The sequence below is a fragment of the Excalfactoria chinensis genome, chromosome 21, assembly GCF_039878825.1.
Source record: "Excalfactoria chinensis isolate bCotChi1 chromosome 21, bCotChi1.hap2, whole genome shotgun sequence".
NCBI lineage: Eukaryota > Metazoa > Chordata > Aves > Galliformes > Phasianidae > Excalfactoria > Excalfactoria chinensis.
Window position 1 is genome coordinate 5,103,027 of NC_092845.1, and position 19,455 is coordinate 5,122,481.

General features: G+C 49.9%; 1 protein-coding gene across 5 annotated transcripts in view; it reads left to right on the top strand.

Moving 5' to 3' along the window:
• ETS1 (ETS proto-oncogene 1, transcription factor) overlaps positions 1 to 19,455 on the top strand; it is a 60,631-nt gene that overhangs the window by 38,043 nt on the left and 3,133 nt on the right. For all 5 annotated transcript variants that reach the window (XM_072355001.1, XM_072355002.1, XM_072354999.1 and 2 more), the window contains 5 exons: positions 6,521 to 6,640; positions 7,319 to 7,519; positions 10,369 to 10,446; positions 10,571 to 10,819; positions 13,079 to 13,339. In XM_072355001.1, the coding sequence (XP_072211102.1) occupies positions 6,521 to 6,640; positions 7,319 to 7,519; positions 10,369 to 10,446; positions 10,571 to 10,819; positions 13,079 to 13,339 (909 nt within the window). The remainder of the gene's footprint in view (positions 1 to 6,520; positions 6,641 to 7,318; positions 7,520 to 10,368; positions 10,447 to 10,570; positions 10,820 to 13,078; positions 13,340 to 19,455) is intronic.

A 19,455-nucleotide genomic window follows, 5' to 3' on the forward strand; every position in this document is an offset into this window, starting at 1 on the left:
GCTTTCAGCCAGGGTTGGGTGTCCATTACAGGCTTTGTTGGGCTCTCCCTGCTCTTCCATTAGTGTCTGTGTGCCTGTGTGTGGGGATTAGAGCTATTTAGCAAAGCATTTAGTGGGAATTAGAGTGAATTATCACAGGGGAAACATTCCCTTTAGGAGAGAGTAGTTTCATTGGAGGTAGGGAGTGTCCAGCCCTGTGAAGGAGGGTTTGGAGGAAAACCAGCTCATGAATGAGATGCTCATCCCATCTTCAGTGGCTCATGTGATGTTTATATGGGGAAACAGAGTGAGAAGGGCCTGGCCACCCATAAAAGAGACTCCCAGCCAGGACACATGGAGCTACATAATGCTGGTTTTGGTGTCTGCAGCCTGCACCTTTGGGAAGGGCTCACACAAGGTTTAAGCAGCGATGCTCACAGATGTGAAGTGAGAGGAGCCGTTGCAAAGCTGATTCATGGGCGCTTGTTTGCAGGGGGCTTGCTGGGTTAGTAGAGTTGCTGCATCTAAACCACTGAGATCTCGGTGGAAAAACCTTTCTGCTGCCTTCGCTGGCTGCTTTGCATAAGTTTAGTGAGTGTCGTTAAATGGTGGCCACATCGAAGCCCAGAAGTGACTATAGGTCCTTGGTGCTCCCTCTGCTCCATCCGTGTTCCCTCCAGCAGCTGAGATAAGGAGGATGCAGTGAAGCCTTGCACCAGGGGAAGCCTGGCTTCCAATTCCATAGCCATGGGTCCTGTCCTGCCTGCTGAGCTGGGGAAACTTTCTCATCATCGCAACAAGCATTGACTCAAGCCCTGTGGTTTTGCTGAGCTTCAATCCAGGGTTTTCTCTCATGCTTCTCCCCCTTCTCTCCCCCGCAAACGCCAGGGAGGAGCGAGCCCCTGTGAGTGCAGGGGATGCCGCTTTCCCAGGGTCCACATCCAACACCCACAGCGTGAAGCTGTGACTGAGGGAATGGAAAGAAGCACGGGCAGCAGGCAGGGTCAGCGTGGTGGTGCTGCTTTTTGGGTGGTGGTGAAGCATCCTCTCACCTGTTAGTGCTGCTGCCTGGTCCATCGCCAAGAAATAGGAGCCAAACCCAGCACTGATTGCTCTATTTTCCATGTTTCTCTCTCCTCCTGCTGCAAAGCTGGTCCTGTTCAAAATAAGTCTCTGTGATTCTGTGATTCTGTGATGAGATGAAACACCTCAGTGCTACGGTATGTGAGGACATGACCTATGGGGATATGACCCTGTGGACTAGAGGGACCTTTGTCCCAGCTTTGGCATGGGGTGGTGGCTGGGATATTCTTACCTATTTTGTGGGGTTTTTTGGTGAGCAGATGGAGGCGGTGCCCGCAGTTTGGAAATGCAGCCCTGGGAGGCTTCGCTGTGAGCACAGGGTGCTGCAGGGCTGTGGGCACAGCTGCCCTGCCCACACAGCCCAGAGCAGCTCACACCCTTTACATGATGGGTAACACAACTTATCCTAAAGCCCAGGGCTGAACAGCAAGAGCATCCTGACAGCCGGTCCCACCCTCCTCTTAACCTTTCCCATTCCCTGCTCCCTGTGATGCTCCCAAGTACAAACTCGAGAGAAACCCTTTTATCTGCGTGCAGTGAGGACAAGTTTCCAGGCCCTTTATTTAGTGGGAGAACTCGCCCCCGTGGCACTCTGCATCTCCATAAGAAAGCTGCTGAATGCCGGAAGAAAGCTGGCTTTGTTGTTCTTTTTGCAGCGCTAAGCAGTGCGGGCTTTTGGTTTCCTCTCTTGTTTTTCTCTTCAAAACCCCGCTTTCATCTCAGACTATTTATTTTTCACTACTTGAAGGGGGGGAAGAAAAAAAAAAAAAAGAAAAGAAAGCTTATTTTTCTTTTTCTTTTTTAATGTATTTATTTAAAATTAAAATAGCAAATGTCAGTCCCTTTCGTGCCATGCCTGGGAGAGAGAAACATGATGAGGTGCTGCTGGAGGGGTACAAATCTCAGCACCCTCCGTCCCCAGCATCTCCTCGTGCCCGTCCTCCCTCCCCAGTTTTCCCTCTATTCCCTCTTTTCCCCCTTTTCTCCCCTGAGTTTTGCTGCCCTTTCGGTCCGAGGAGCCCTAATTGGAACAGGCCGGCTCTGCTTCTGCTTCCTGCGTGGGAGTGAGAGGCTGCGCTTGTGAAAACAGTTCAAAAGTGCAGACAAATTTTTGCCTAATCCTGCCTAAATAAGTGGGGCTCAGTTGGGGTTATTTGCCCAGGCGTTCCTGCCCCGATACTGTGTGGGGGCACCTGGGAAAGGCAAATCTGCCCTAGGGGAAAGGGACCTGGAATGAGAGATGTAGGAGATGGCGCCTCTGCTGTGCCCCATTGGGGAGCGTGGGAAGGGTCTCAGCTCCTGGCCCCCCTCTCCCCAGCCTCCTCTCTTCCTGAGAAAGGTTTCTCAGCTGAACCTTGCCAGCTGGAAGACTTTGGGAATTGTCTTTCATCCTCCCCATTGCTAACCCTGCCCTGCTTGGCTCCTAGGGAAGGCTGGGGTGGAAGAGCCTGTGTGCCATGTTTCTTGTGGGATGGAGTGGCTTGGTCCTCTTCCTAAACCTCTGAGGAGCTCCTCTTGCTCCATCACAGGCAAATAGGGCCATGGGGGCAGCACTGGGATGTCTCTGGAGTGGCAGAAGCTGGCACCATGAGCATGGTCCCAGGGGACAAAGCCTCCTTTCTGACCTGACTGCAGTTGCCCTCTAGCAGAGCCATGCATGGGTGCTTATAGGAGCGTCTCAGCCAGCTGTGGCTCAAGGGCTGAGCTCTTCTGAGATATTTGTGCATAAATTCATGCAGCTGTTTGTCCCAGAGTTGATATTTTCTTGACTTGATGCAACGCCAACTTGCACCTTTTCCAAACTATATCCCATACCTTCAAGCAGTCGATGTGTCCCACATCCTTGTGATGTCAGCACACTGTGGGATTAGTCCCTGGCCCTGGAGGCATTTTACCTTTGAGAATGGTGTGCTGGGTCCCTGACCTGATATGCATCCAGCAGAGCAGGGGCTGTGGGGTCAGCTGGCCCTGATCTGACCCGCTGGGCATCCATCTACACGCAGGCTACTGTGTATAACAGTGGGGACCAAACAAGGACACACTGAGGCTTTTGATGGGAAACAAAGTGAGTGGCCGAGGGGAGCTTAAAGGGGGCATTGACTCCAAGTGGAAATTAGGGAGAAAAATGACTTTGCTCCTGTCCTCCAGCTTTTTTCTTGACTGCCATTTATTTTGCTTATGCAATCAGATGCTAATGTTTTGACATGCAGCAGAGTCTCTTGCATTCTAAGGTCAAAATCCCTGAAGTTTGTAAATCGTAGTGCTTTAAAAAGATCAGATGCATAGAAATAGTTTATACATGTGGAGCCTGTGGAGAGCAGAATGGGAATTTGTCTGGGAGATGAACTCGGTGATGTTGGCCTCTCTGTGCATTTCTCACAGTCTCTGTGTCTGTTTGCCCAGCACCTGGGCAGTCTTCAAGCCCCCAGACCTCTCTTTGCTTTGCAAAGCTGCAGCTACTCGCATCAACATCCCTCTGCCTTCCTACTGTGTAAGGCAAATTGCTTATCTCTGTTCTACAGATGCTGGAGATGATGTGACATAATTTTCCAGAGCGCCTGCAACTCCTGTTAGTGTTTAAAAACCAAACCATCGTACCCTGCCTGGTCTCCCAGGAGGAAAATCAAATGCTGCTCACTGTCAGTACAGAGGCAGCAGCAGGAGATGTGGCATCTCAGCAGCATGCTGCACATGCAAGCCATGTCAATGAGGCTTTAATGGGTGTTGTAAAACCCATCCAGCAACCCCAGCCTGCAGTGCAAGTCCACGCTTGGTTTTTAGGTTTGAATATGAAATTGCCCAACGAAGCTGGGGTACAGCAGCTGGGTTTGGTGCATTCCGAGCCCGCCTGTGTGCACGCATGCATGCTTTTGCATGCGCTTTGTGGGCAGCAGGAGGTACACAAAGGGGACGTTTTATTTGTGTAAGATTTGATTAAAATCTTGGAGAGGGGTTTCAGATGACAGTGAAAACTGAAACCAGGGGAGCGAAGCCCGGCCTGCTTTTGTTACCAAAATGCTGCCCTGCTCTGACCTCTGCCCACCCTGAGCTGCAGGCGGGTGTGTGCTGCGGGCATGGGGACAGCACCATGGCTGTGTCCTCCTGTAGGGTCCTGCACAGCACAGCAACACTGAAGGCAGGTAAAGCCCGTTGTGCTCCCAGGGGTTAACAAAGAGAGCGACGTTTCAGTACGTTTAGCATCACTCAAAGCCAGAATTGAAATAAAAACTGTCCCTGCTCAGATCACACAGCCAGGACTTGTCCACAAACACGTACGCACAGCTTCACCAGCCCATTGAATGCTGCACATGTGAGCTCTTCTATAGAGGCGGGATGCTGTTGACTAAAATTAGGCTTCTGCAGACGTTTGCAGGTGTGGGGCTTTGGGGCTGGTTTGTGTTTTGAAGAAGTTTTAAGCAATAACTGTTGTCTAACAAGAAAAAAAGGGTTTCGATTCTAAATTTTCCCAGTGTATCTTGTTTTAAAGGAGAAGCCTCGAAATGCATGTTTTGGTTTGGCTTTGGTGCTCACCCAATGGAACCAGAACCCTGTCCTGTGCTACTGAAAAACTGCTTCACTGGCTTTGTGCAAACCCAAACGTGTGGACCCATCAGTGGCAGATGCTCTTTTGCATGGCAGCAGGGAGAATTTAGCACGAGCCCTGTTTGTGGCTTGCCTAAGGAGGTCATCTGTGTGCAGGTTTTTGTGAGTGATTCAGTGCAAAATGGGGTTGGAAACGTTTTCTGAGCTCGCCTCTGACTCAGCTTCCCATGGCCGGGGAGCAGAGTGCTGCTGTTGAAGCAGCAGAGAGGGAGCGGATCCATGGGTGGTCCCTGTAACCACAGCACAGCCAGCAGAGCATTAACGTGTAACATGAGGATGAAGGGAAAAGGGCACCAAACCACTTTCTCCCAGTGTTATCTCAAAGCCAGCAGATGGAGAACAGAGATATGCAGGGTGCCTGCTCGTTTTTCTGTGCCCTCCTCAGCCAAATCCAGTAAATAATGAAGTGTAATTTGCCAAATAGCCTTTGAATGTTATTATTTGCTTTTGAAGGTCCGCATGGTCGAAGCGTGGCAGGAAAGCCTTGATTTCTGCAGCAGGGCTGGGGGAGGAATGGGGCACTGGGGCTGAGAGTGGGGCTACCTGGGCAAAGGGAATTGGGGTGTGGAGCAGTGAGGGCTGGGAGGTGGGCACATGGATGCCTTTGCACATCTGTGCTCAGGAGTGAGAGGTGGAAGGTGCAAAGATGAAGGCAGGAGAGCAGCTCTGGATGGTTGGGCTGCACTCAGGATGCTCTCAGTGATCCTTGGGAGAGAGAAGCACTTTGAGACTGTATGGAGTATGAAATCAGAGCTTAATGCAGAACACTAGTGAGCCAAGGTGGCTTTGCACAGCACTGAGAGCACTGGGGCTTTCGACATTCACATCCAAAAGTTTGCTCTCATTGTCGTTTTCCCACTGAGAACAGTTTTCATTGAAAAATTCCTGATAGGCTGCAGAGTGAGGCCGGCCTCCGGCAGAGGATTTACAACAAGACTGACAAAGTTCAGTTGTTGGAGATGCTGAATGTTTGAGGCTTTCCTTCACCACAAATGATGGTTTTCAGGAATGTTTGAAGTATGTGAAAAAGAGCCAAAACCTTTATTCAGATTGAGTTGAGTTTTTTTTTCAAATGGTTGCTTTTGTTTATGGAACTCTTTGGCTACAAATTACCACCTCCTTCCAAATAAATTAGTGAAAGGAAAGAAAGGAAGGCAGACCTTTGCTTCTCATCAGGACTGGCTCCAAGGCCCTTGGCCTGGCCCCATGCATCCCATGGGGCGGCTGCGCATTGTTCGGTGACTCACGGAGCGCCGGGGCCTTGTATGATGTAACTCTGTGCTCATGTGGGATTTTCCAGCTCTTTGTTTTCCCTCCCATCCTTGAATGGCTTTTCTGCCTGTTCTCCATCCTGCCTCATCCTGTTGTGGCCCTACTTTTTTTTTTCTAGGATTGCCTGCAATTCTTCAAAATGACTTTTCCATCTTGCTTTGGTCCAGGATGCCCAGCGTTGGAGCAGGAGTTCGGAGATGCTTTCCTTCACGCCATCTTGTTCAGTCTTGTATAGGACTCATGGCCCAACTATCTCACAGGCTTCAGAAGCCTGGGGTGATGCTGATTCAGGGTGATCTGTTGTCTGTGATGGTTTTTGATATCGCCATCAAATTTCCAGCAGCACATTCATGGTTGGCTCACTGGGAGGCCCCATGTACCACGTAGCTTAGCTTGCCAAACATGGCTTGTGTGCAGCTCTGCTCACGGACCTGCAGGGTTTAGGTTTAGAGCTGGAGGGTTTGGGTGTGAAAAATGTCAAAAGAAGCAAAGGAACATTTTGCTCGTTGTCTGGCAATTCAATGGTCTGTTTAAAGTGTTCTGTTGTCTTACCCATGGTTGTTTTCTCTTCTGGTGTTTTCAGATATGGAATGTGCAGATGTGCCTTTGTTAACCCCCAGCAGCAAGGAAATGATGTCTCAGGCATTGAAAGCCACCTTCAGCGGCTTCGCAAAGGAGCAGCAGCGGCTGGGAATCCCCAAAGGTAAGAGATAGCAGTGCAGCTGTGGTAGGCACAGAGGACATATCCCCCACCATGATGTCCTTCCCCACAGCAACACGTGGTGCCCATCCTGTGGTACTACCTTGTTTCCTGGCAGTTCAAGCTGGAACAATCCAGACCTACAGGCAGAACCTTTCAGTACCACTTGCAGACTGCACCCATCTGACAGATTGCTCCTGTCTGTCCTGCTAACAAAGTGAGATAACCTCCACTGCCAGACTGCTCTGCAGCTTTGTTGAGACTGCAAGACTTGTGTTTGCAAATCACATCCACCGTACAGGGAAGCAGCTGGGATGCTTTACAAGAGGCTGATAATGGGGTGGAAAGCAACAAGATGAAGGAGTGGGTGGGAGAAGGGGTCAGAGAAGTGCCAGGATTTTAATAAGTCCCAAAGCTCACTCCTGCTATGAAATATGTCTGCAAACATGGCTGATCTAAACTTACTCTGGGTATAGCATTCCCCCACCATATATTGCCTTTTTGCCAACAGACTGTCAGTCTCTAGAGGATGAGGCTGTGCAGGTGCTTATCCACTGGGATAGATGTAGATGTATCCTGTTTTCCTGCGGAAAAGGCTTGTGGTTGCTCATTAATGGAGCTCTTCTACAATCCCTTGTTAGCTGCTCATTAATGGATCTTTTCTACAACCCCTCGGTGCAGATCCCCAGCAGTGGACAGAGACACACGTACGGGACTGGGTGATGTGGGCAGTGAATGAGTTCAGCCTGAAGGGAGTGGATTTCCAGAAGTTCTGCATGAACGGAGCTGCCCTCTGCGCCCTGGGCAAGGAATGCTTCCTGGAGCTAGCGCCCGACTTTGTGGGTGATATCCTTTGGGAACACCTGGAGATCTTGCAGAAAGGTGAGTCCTGGGATCTCCAAAGGGGATCATTGATGTGCTCCTGGCTACTCTGGTTATGGGCTTTTTGAATTACTTGGGCTGCAGTCCCAGTCAGAGCAGCTTTGAAAGCTCAGCTTTCCCGTAAGATTTCAAGTGGGTATCGCAGCCAGTAGTGGGCAATGCAAATCCTGGCACTTGTTGAAAGAGGAAGGGAACACCCTCTTCATGCAGGGTGCCTGGAAATGGTGATGGGATTTTCCAGAGCGTTCTTCCTCAGTTCATTTAGCTCCTGCTGTGAATTTTACTGCTTCCTCCGGTGCAGCAAGGTACAACAACATCACCAGAATCCCACGCTGACCTCCCAGTTGCAATTGGAAGCAGCTTTTGTTTCTTGTTTAATGGGTGTAATGGCATTTAGTTAAGTGTGGTTGTATCCCACACAGGAGGGAATGGTAGAAACCATGTCTGCCTGTGCCTGCATACAAGCATTCGAAGGCATTAATTTTAGTTCATTTGCAAGGGGTGGGGGGGTGTCACACATTGATTCTGGGTGTTAATTTTGATGCTGTGCAGCTTTTTCCAACTCAGATGGTTCCCAAAGAGTGAAATCTTAAGATCTTTAATAGAAGATCCCCTGTAGTTCTTTTCTGTGCAGAGCTACATGCTCTCCTGGAACACCCCCAGTGCCTCTGGGCTGACCCTGCGTGCCTGTCCATAAGCCTGTGCTGGTGGCAGGAAGGGGAGGGGGAACAAAGTTATGCCTTCCAGGAAACCATTGACAAATGGATGTTAATTGCTGATTACTAATTTTACTGCTACCTGTGGTTTGCAGAAGGTAAACATGGCTCTTCCCAGGGTCAGGGTATGACAGACTGTTTTTCTGCTCTTTGTTTGACTCTGTATCTGTTCAGTTCTTCTCGTTTTGCATGATTTTTAATGAGTGCTTATATCAACAGCATGCAGTTTAACCAAACAAAGCAAAACGTTGTGGTCAGTCCTATTTCTATTTGCTATAAGCCATGGCTTGTAGCACAGCTCTGCCTTCCTGCGACCTGCTGGAGAGGGATGCAATGTGCTGCAGCTTCTGGCTGAGGCACTGGGCTGGGTCTGCTCCCAGCTCTGCTCTTCATGCAGGTTTCCCAAGGCATGGAGAGGAACTTGGTGCTGTATTGCTCACTGCCAAGTGGGGTTCCAGTTTCCCTACAGCACTGACCCATTGGTGTTTAGATGCTGCAGTCAGGAGGATGCAAAAGGTGTGAGGCAGATAACAGCTTTTACAAAGAAACTGGAAATCTTTTGTACCTATTGCAGCTTTTCTTCCAAAAGGATGGAAAAAAATGAAACTATTTCTTTGTCTCAACACCACTGACTGAGCTCTGGGAACCAAGAAACCCCCATTCTGTGTTCAGCTTTGTTGGTGACTTCACTTCTTGCTTAAGCTGTCTGAGCCATAGATTGGATGTTGGGTTCTTAACACATTTCCCAGAGGGGCAATAATCTGTAAATTATTTGGAGAGTAACTGAGAAGAGCTTCCAAGAAATAACCAGCTTCACTCTAAGGACTAATTCTTCTTCCCTGTAAGTCATGAGACTCATCTTACTGGTCCTATATCTTCAGGCCCCAGTCAAGTCCGGGTTCTCTTGTGCTGGTGTCGTACAGCACATCTCTCCCCATGTGAGATGAGATGTTTCTCTCTGCTTTGCAGCTGGAGATGTGAAGCATGAAGGGATCGCCATTCCTATAGGCTCACCTATAGAGCCACACTATAGGTGAGCCCACAGGGTCCAATCACCAGCCCTCACCTCTGGCACCCATCACCCGGTCACTCGCCATCATCACCCAGAGCTGGTGATGCTGAGGGTGATGGCTAACCCCAACATGCCTGGCGTTACCTATGGTGGTGTGACCACTGGAGTAGGGTCGTGCTGGGACAGGCTGTGACCCCTCTGCCCTCCTGCTAACACTCCTCCTCTTGTGAGCTCTTTCCGAGGGAGTGACTCATGGACCACAGCCTGCTCAGGGTTTAAAAACGGCAGCAGATGGGTGACTTTTCCCTGCATGGATTTGGGTATTTTCGGTCCTATTTTTCCAAATTTCTTCCTAAAATAGCCTCTTCAGTTACCAGCAGTCAGCAGTGCCCTCCGCTTGACTGTAAGCTTAGCTGAAGTTTGCTCTCTTTCCCTGTGGTCACCCTCCCTGCTCCTTGGCAGACTCCGTGGGGAGAAAAAGAGCGTTTCTCATTAGGTCTCTCTGTTTGCACAAAACCTCCTTTTGTTGGAGGATATTTTCCACCCTGCAGTCCCCAGGAGAGAAGGCCAAAATTAGGCTCCTTGCAAACGAACGTGCGTTATCTTCAGTTTGTTTCTCTACAGCCTCAGCAGAAATAAATATAACCCAGTTGTTGTGAGTGCATTTTATTTTTATTACCCTCTGCAAAGTAAAGAAAATCTCCCATGCTGGTACCTCTGCCCACGTGCCGTACTGGAATGAGTAAGGTGTTAACAGAAATACTGGTCAGGAGGAGCAGTGTGGCTTTTAGGTGGGAATGCAAAGCTGAGGCTGGGAGCAGCAAAGTGCTCAGGAAGAGCAGTGGAAAGTGGGCAGCCTGCTTTGATGTGATGCTCGCTTGTTCCCAGTGAACCACACCTATAGAAAGGTCGATATTTGTGGTGCTGCCCATGTGTAGTCTGTGCAGTGTGTATTAGGGCTGGTTAATGGAGAGGATGGCAATGCTTTGAGATGGGAGCCTCTGCCTTCATCAGGCATAGGATGAAAGGTGCGGTGTACACTGGGAGGTGGCTTTTTTTATGTTTTGCAAAGCATGCTATGCCTATGGGCATATGACAGCTGCTTCCTTTTTTCTTTGCAGAAGAGGCAAAACCTTACCCAGCAAATGGAGTGAATGCAGCGTATCCAGAATCCCGCTATACTTCAGACTACTTCATTAGTAAGTCCCAGTTATTGTTACCATTACTGTGCTTCCAGGCACAAAAGGGCCACCTCCTAGGGGTGTCTCTGCAGCACACAAGGATTGCTTGCTTTGCTTTCTAAGCCTCTCGTCCTGCCGACAGGTTATGGCATCGAGCATGCACAGTGTGTGCCTCCCTCCGAGTTCTCTGAGCCCAGCTTCATCACTGAGTCCTACCAGACCCTCCATCCCATCAGCTCAGAAGAGCTTCTGTCCCTCAAGTATGAGAACGACTATCCCTCAGTCATCCTGCGTGACCCTGTCCAGACAGACTCCCTGCAGACAGACTACTTCACGATCAAGCAAGAAGTGGTAACACCAGACAACATGTGCATGGGACGTGCCAGTCGAGGTATGGTTGGGGCATCTCTCAAGGTTTGCTTGGGTTCTTCCTATCTCTGCTTACATGAACATGGGTGCTGCCTTCCCCTCTGTAGGAGATGGTCCTTTGTGGGAACATCAGTGATTTACTAAGAATTCTCCCTGAAATGCAACAACTTGGGCCTTCACTCAGCACTGGGAACCAAAGGCTACTGGCATCAGCCAACGCTACTGATTGCTGCTGAAGAAATGCAGCACACTGTGGCTATGCTCACACTGGCATTACATTTAAGCTATGTAGAATGGCCTTTGGGTGGCATAAATCCTCCCCGAGTGCTATAAGGAAGCTTTAATGTAAACCAGAGTCCAGCTTATTTATATTTACGGACATTTCTGCCTCCCACTCTATTATAAGGTTAATCATTCGTGAAGTCAAACACTTAAGGAACAGAGATGTCAGGGTGAAGATTTTCCAGACAGTCGCACTTTGCCTTGCTTTGTGTGGGCATTAGGAGTTAATTTGGTGGTTCCAAGGGAGGTTTTTTCTGTCTGCCTTATCGGTGATGGCGTCTGGTTGGAAAACATGGCTGCCAAACTCCTTAACAAATCTCTCCCGAGTAGGTGCAAGGCATGGTTTGCAAAGGCTCACAGCTAGGTCAGATGTGGGTGTATTTTCAATGGACTGACACAAGTCGTGGCTCAAATGCTGAAGCCATTCATCCAGTAGATTGATGGCTCCTTTTCTATTAGAGCTTGTGCCTTGGTTTTTCTCAGAGCAGTGGTTATACCCATTAAGGAACACGCACAGAACTGTGATATTTTCCCGTGGCGGGGTTCAGGAATTGATTGAAGCACATTTTGGAAGTTTTCAACAAACAAAAAAGAGATAATAATAATAACAACAATTTGAAGCATGGATATCATCAGGAGAATCATTTTGAAACTTGGACTCGTTAAAAGTAACAAGCAAGGTATCCAAGGGGGGATGATGGATGTCAGGCTACACTGAGTCTCATGAAGTCATACTAAGGAGAAGCTGGGCCTAAGCTGGAAATCTCAGGCTTGTAAGACCAGTTCCTTTGCTTGAAGATGGAGCATCTTTATGGGATGAAGAGGGAGATGCCTGTTGCTGAGGCCAGCAGTCAGGGCAGAACTGCCTTTTTGGCATAGCTCCGCACCCACAGTAGTTAAGTCTTTTTGCAGCAAGTGCTCTTCGAACTACAACACAACAAATATCTGGGGGAGCGTGCCAGCATCCTTCCACGATCCCATTCCCCTGTGATTTACTATCTGGGCCTGAGCCGCGGGTAGCTCTGCCAATGGAAATTTCTCCAGGAGTTCTTGCACAATCCCAGCAGCTGTTTTTAGCCCGGTTTGGGAAGTTAGTGAACTTGAATGATCCTGTTATGCTCTCAGTTTGTCAGTAAAGATGTTGAGCAATCGGCAGTGTGAGGGAGATCAGAGAGAGCAATTTCAGTTTGTTCTTTGTATCCTTTTTTTAGCTCGCTGCTTTAAGTACAGAGGGTATACTTGTGCTGTTCCTAGCGGGTGTAAATGGGCATAGTGCTGCTGAGGATCTGGCCTATCATGTTCTGGTCTTTACTAAAAATACCCTGGAGAGTAGCCTTGATCCAACCCAGCTGTGCTCACCTTACCAGAACTGGAAAAATAGCTGTTTGAGCTCTCAGCCTTTTGCTCCCTTCCTCCATCAAATCGCTGCTGTTTGGGGATTTGGGGGTGGAAGTCGATTGTAACATATGGCAATAAAAGGCTGCTGTATAGTTTTGTAGGAAACATGAAAAGCAAAGAAGCCGGGTGTCCACTGCCCTTGAGTAAGCCTGAGCAGTGCTTATGTAGGAATGGCACTTTTAATATGGGAATTACTGCAGACCCTTATCTTTCTGCAGCAAGAGGGCCCATGTTTAGGCCCTGAATATCTGTCTAAAGTGGATTATTTCTCTGCCATTGCCTTTTGGAAACAGAGGGCTCTTTTCAGTAGGCTCCAGGCATCTGTCTTTGGTAGAGAGTCAAGACTCTGGGTTTTTCCCCTAATTCTGCTCTGTTGCCTGATCTCCAGGGCTCAGAGAGCCCTGCTTTGGAATTACAAAGGTAATGAAGATATGCTCATTTCAGGCACTGGATTGGAATTGTATGGTGAGGCGCAGCCTGATAGCAATATTTGCCTGGCTGCTTTGTGGCAGGCAAGCAAAGCATCCTTCTCATGACCACGATGACTGAGAGAATCCCTGTGTTGTCCAGGTACCTTTCACATTGCCTTCCTTCTCACCAGGTAAACTGGGTGGTCAGGACTCCTTTGAGAGCATAGAGAGCTACGACAGCTGTGACCGCCTGACGCAGTCCTGGAGCAGCCAGTCCTCCTTCCAGAGCCTGCAGCGCGTCCCCTCCTACGATAGCTTTGACTCGGAGGACTACCCTGCCGCCCTGCCCAACCACAAACCCAAGGGCACCTTCAAGGACTATGTTCGAGATCGGGCTGACATGAACAAGGACAAGCCTGTCATTCCTGCAGCTGCCCTCGCTGGCTACACAGGTAGGATCACAGTCCTCAGCAAGCACCTCTGTGCTCAGCACTTGGTGGAGAGCATCTGCATCAAGAGAGGGCAGAGCTTCCAGGGTCTCTGGGCTGCTTTGAGTGTGGGTTTATGGGGTCAGTCCAAGGCTGTATCCTTTGGGTATAGGCACTCCAATCCTCATGGAGAATCTGAGCACTGGGTACTTGTGTGTTGTTTGCGCTGGATGCCTCTTGTTGACTTTGGTAGGAGCTGGAGTCTGGTGAGCTTTGTTGAGAATGCAAAGAGAGCCCTGGTTTCCCCACTGCCATTTTCATGCAGTGCACTGGCCTCTTGCTTGTGGTTTCCCACCTCAGGCAGGACTGGCTGTGTTTCAGCATTGCTATGCATGATGCAGAATGATCTTATCCCCTTTCAGCAGGGAGGAAGGACCTTTGTTTTTCTTTTTGTGCTGGTGCGAGACAGGGATGGGATACTGCCAAAGCAGATCCAAGTATTTTCCATTCCCTACAACGAGAGAGATGAGAAGGTGATAGACCATGGGAACTCTGTTTTTTTTTACATGATAGTCCCCCTGCAATCTGGCCACCTCCTTTCTTCATGGAGAGAAACATGGGATCAGGCTTCAAGCCAATGTCGAGGTAATCCTTTCCAGTCGTCCTGTGAAATGTCATTTCCCTGTAAGACAGGTAACGTTTGCAGGGCAGTCTCCTGACTGCTCTTCCCTTGGCTCACACTGATCCCTCCTCCCCAGCTGGTAGCAGCTGTGGCCCAGAGGAGCCAAGCAGTGGAAATAGTTGTGCAGATACAGATCATCAAAAGGTTCAGAGCAGATCCTGGAGTTGTGACTGTCCCTGAAATCTCCTCCCACACACAGCTCGTCTTCAGGCTGATAGTGAGTTTTTGTTGAGGGTGAATGCAGAGGGGAGGAGAGGTGGAGAGATAATTTTAGGAGCAATGTGTAAAAAAGGAAGTGGTTTGTTGCTGTAGCTTTAGTTAGAAAGAAAGCTCAACTCGGCCTTGTTGAATGAGCTTGTTTTGAGCAGGTCTATGCAAAATAAAAGTGTGCTCTGCTATTCCTGAATGGCTTTTGCTGGGGGATGTGGTGGGGAGAGGTGTGAGTGGGAGGAGGGGCTCTGGCTGCAGAAGCTGGTGTTCCTAAGAGTCCAGGAGTGCTACTTGCACTTCTTTCTTCCTTCTTTCTCCTGATAACACCTTTCACTGGGGCTGTGGAAGTGTGTAGGGCACCCATTGCCTGGGCAGGAGCTTGGCTGCTGGTGTGGGACATTTCCCTCCATGTTCGCTGTTGCTTATGGAAGCAGAGAGGCTGCACTCCCGGCTCCCTCTGCAGCGAGGAGCCAAAGCTGGGGCTGGACCCAGTGCTTGGCCAAGGAGCATTAGCACCCCAAAGTGTGTCCTTGGGCTTTTGCCACAGGGAAAGTGGAGCTTTGGTTTATGCAGTGCCAGAGCACACTTCCAAATGCTTTTCTCTGCATAACTTTTTCCCTTGCTTCATTTCCATTTTGAGCTGGGAAGATAATCCCCTGGCCCAAGTTCTCTGACATGATCAATAAGTTTTTTCATTGCTTTACATGAAGAACTTTAAACAGAGAGGAAAAGTAGAGGTTTCCAGGAACACCGATCACTTGGACATCCTTTGGTTGGAGTGTTGCTTTCTCCGGAGGCTGCTGAGCAATGACTCAGAGCTGAAACTGCCCCTGCTTGCATTTACCGTGGGGAAGGATCTGACTCTAGGGATGTCCTTTATCCCTTTTTAATGCCTATTGACCTGTCAGCACCCTGCATTTCCTGTGTAGGGGGAGCCTAGCATGGGTGCAAGGCAAAGCCAGGTTGCTGGGAAAGCAGGTCATGGTGAGAGAGAGTGAGAACTTGTTGTATGACAAACAGTAGGAGAATTTGGCTCTCTCAAAACTGTTCTGTAGTAGCTTATTTCAGAATAAATAAATACATAAATCAAGGCTGGCCATGGAGAAGTGCAGCTCCTCTCATTGGGGAGACTGAGCAGGGATGGTGGGGACTCAGGCAGAAGTCTTGGCTTCTTGTTTTTGCTTTGCTTTACTTTACTTTACTTTTACTTTAGTCAGGGGAGGAAGTACTATCTGGTGGCTAGAGCAGAGGAACTCGAAGTCTGGGCCCTCTGCAGCTCTGCTCTGGAGGTGGAGCCTTCAGAACATCAGAGCAGGGGACTGCCAGCCCACAGTCCAACAGCTTTCAATCTCTCCCCCAGAACATGCCTAGAATACACACCAACACCAGCACCCCATCACCAGCCAGGGCAGCGCCCAGCAGACATGCCACAGTGCCTTGGTGTAGAATACCACATCCACCACCTCTGGGGCTCTTTAGCTTTGTGTTAGGAGCCTGCCAATATTACTTGGCTCTATCAGCACGGGCCTGTTTTGCTGGTGGCCCTGGGAGGTGGCACAGCCTTATCACAGCCACAGCAATCTCTGATGGTATCTGCCCTGGGAGGCGCGTGCTTCGCTGAGAAGGTGCATTTTGACGGAAGCACCATTTGCGTTTGATGTGTTCCTCACCCAGCTCACAAGCAGCTTTTCAGAGCTATGTTATCTGCCCCCACATCTTGACCTAATTTAACAAGTTGCCATGGTTGCTCAGATAGAAATTGATGCAATTTTCTTATCTTTTTTTTTGAAGGAGAAATGTAACTGCTTCGGAGTTGGTGAACCTCAGTTTCCATAGCTGTAGGGAGGGCAAGTTCTCTGGAGTTTGGCCAACTCGAGCCTTGCTATAAGCCAGGTTTTACTCTTTCATGAAATGACCTAGGAAATGAAAGCAGAACGTACACCTTAAAGCTGGGCAAGCTTCAGGATGTGCCTGCTCTGCAGGCAGATGTGTCAGATGTTACACTGAGTAATCCAAGTGAACGCTGAGCTCCACAGAGCAGCATTTGGTGTGGGTGCGTGCCTCACACTGCCTGCATGAGCCCTCCATTCTGAGTCCAGCTGTGCCAAATGGAGTTCTGTGCCACCCGCAGGGCTGTGCTGCTGGGTGCCACGAGCTGCCAGCCTCTGTGGGTACCACAGCAACCTGCATCCCTCCTGAGAGCTGATGCCGTGTGGGTGAATACCACTGGGTTGTAGCAGAGCAGCGTGCTGCCCGTGCTGTGGGCCTGACCGCAGTGGTCTTCAGCCTTTCTGCCCTATATTTATTTTCCACTGCTCTGACCTACTTGTGCTGCTGATCTCCTGCTGGTGCAGGTCCAGTAAAGGTTCAGGTCTTCTACCCCTTGCTGCTCCAGGCTGAATTGCTTTCAGCTTTTCTTGAGCACCCGAAGCACCTGCATGAGTTCATAGCCAAGCTGTGGTGTTTGCTTTGTGCCACATAGGACCTCAGCACCATCTGAGCAAGCCGGGGCTTTCCGTCTCACGGTGTTGCCTGCAGCACTGAGCTGTGATGCACTGAGCTGCTGCTCCTGAGAGCTGAACCAGCAGAGCAGAGCAATTCCCCTTGGGCCTGGGGGGAAGCAGGGAGGAGGAGAGAGGGAAGAGCATGGTGAGGTGACTGCAAAGCACACCTCGATGCCTTGGCTTCAAGGCTAGGATTGCCTTTGTAAGTTGTCCTTTCATATGAGGCAGGTTAGGAAGTGGCTGAAGCCTTTACAAGCAATCTCAGCATTGAAGGAGTTAATGCCCTTGTCCCAGCTAGTATCACATACACCCTGACTGTCTCTGACTGTCTCTCTTAGCAGCAGATTGATGCTATCTTCGTTATCACTCTGCCCTTAGAGAAGACAGAAGCAGTGCAGGGATGAGATGTTATCTCCTGAGCACCCAGCACCTCTTCAGTACAACTAACGGTCATGTCCTGGATCCAGCCCTGAGCTCTGCTATCAGCATTCATGGCACTGTGTTGATAATGGCCCAAAAGTGCCCTGTGAACCCATCCAACCCATCCAGACCATCTGTGGTGCAGATGAATCCATGCCTTCGACAGCCTCCGTTTCTGTGCGATGCTTATCAGTGAGACAGAAGTGAAAGCACGCAGCTGCTGTTTTGCAGAAAGTCGAGTTGATGCCAAAGAAAGTGGGTGTCTTTCAAGAGAGTTTGTGTGCTACTTCTTTCCTTCTTCTTCTTACTATGCTGCTGGCCTTCAGATTCCAGCCTGTGAGCTCACAGATGTGGGCATCCAAAACCCACCAGCACAACCCTGCTGTGATCCGGACATGTTGAGTGTCTGTCCTTGGCATCCAGATCCCATGCATTTGCTTTCCTAGAAACATCAGCATTCTTCCTTCCTGCATCCTGCCTGTGTGAGCATTCGTAGGTGCCGGTATCTTGGTTTGCTGTGCAGGGGTTCAGCAGCATCATGTTGTGGGGTGGGGAGCAGTAGGGTGGGCTGTGGGGCTGCTTCAGTGCTCCTGCCCCACCTGCCAGACATGTGCAAATGACAGTGAAATCAGCTCCACGCTACACTGCCCGAGCGTGACAGCAGCTCTGCTCTGCCCAGCAGCCAGGAGGGGATGGCAGAGCTGCAGCAGAGGGGCTGCTGTGCAAGCAGCACAAAAAGCATGTGGCAAGAAATAGCTTTCTGGGTCTTTCCCCACTTTGATCACTTTTTGGAGATGCTTCCATCTGCACTTCAGTGTCCTGTTGCCTGCACAAAACAAGTCTTTGGTGATGGTGTGCCTGTGCCAGGCTGAGCAAGGGCTGTGGGGGAGGCAAGGCAGGTGATGGTCCCACAGTCCTGACTCAGCAATAGGATTGTTGGACTCCTGTGCCTGCAGTTGCCATTGGTGGGGGTTGCGTAGGGTGGGCACATCACCAAGGCTAGGGCTGTTTTGGAAATGTTGCTATGTCCAACTGTTTTGTTTGGTGTGAACCACAAACCACAGAGTGAGCAGCATAGGTGCTCTTTTTTTTTTTTTTCCTTTTTCCTTTTTTTGAAGCTTTTTTTTGTTTTGTTTTGTTTCTCTTCTTTCAAACAGAGGCCGTTGAGAGGGGTGAGGGTGTGAAACAAGCTTGAGACAGTGAGAGTGACGCACTGAGGGCCGGGCGTTGCCATGCACAGTGTCTGCACAGGTGGTGGGATACTGCTGGCATCAGCACACTGGTGGCAGTGCCCACTGTGGGTGTGCTGGAGCAGAAAACCTCGATGAATGTTGGAGACTGGGCACTTTGATATAAACCCATCTCTGGAACCACAGAGTGGGAAGTCAGTAGGGGATCTCTACTGGACTGCAGGGGTACTCGAGTGGTCCAGAGCTATCTGGACTGGATGTCTCAGTGAGTATTTCCTATAGTGGATGGAGATGAGAGGAAGGCAGTGAGGGACAGGGCACATAGACAAGCCCAGAAGCATCACACACACCCTGGTAGTACTGGGGATGTGTTGCAGGTGGGTGGACACCTCTGTGCAAGCTGAGGGTCACAGGGATACCCTTTAGCTCCTTACTTTTCTGCAGAGCATGCAAAAAGAACTCATTTCAGCTCTGATTACAGCTGTTTCATCCAAGTAAACCATACACAGATCTCCCCAGCACCTGTGTCCTGATTTTCTCTCTTCTGCCCTGACTCCTGTGGTCTCACCATGCTGTTTGGGCCCTGCAGGCTCGCACACGTGCTGGGTTTGGTTCCTGCCATGTGCAGCTCCTGCCTTGCTGACATCTCACCATCGTGCCCCATCTGCAGGGCCTCTGCCCCCTCCCCTCCGGCAGGGTGTGTTTATAGGAGCTGAGACATGCCTGCGAGCTGTGCGGTAAACACATTCTTGACATAATTGCTTGTCCAACAACAGAGGAATTTGGGGTTTTACGCGAGTCCCGCAGGCAGCTAGGAATAGACCTCGGGAATCCCTCTTGCAAGGCACAAGCCGCCAGGATGACACTGCTTCCTTCAGAATCCCAAAATACCCAGCTGAGCAGCTCGCAGTGCTGCAGCAAGGAGCCTACCTCATTTGCTGCAAGTGGGTGATAAATTGCTGGGTTTCCCAGCACCATCCGGTGCCAGCTGGCAGCTGAGTGGCAAGCCTGGAATGTGAGTTATGCTGGCCCCTGGCTCAGGTATGGTGACACTTTTTGCATCACGTCCCACACACCTTGAAAGTCACCCAGGAATATTTAGAGGGCAGTTACCTGGAACCTAATGGCCAAACA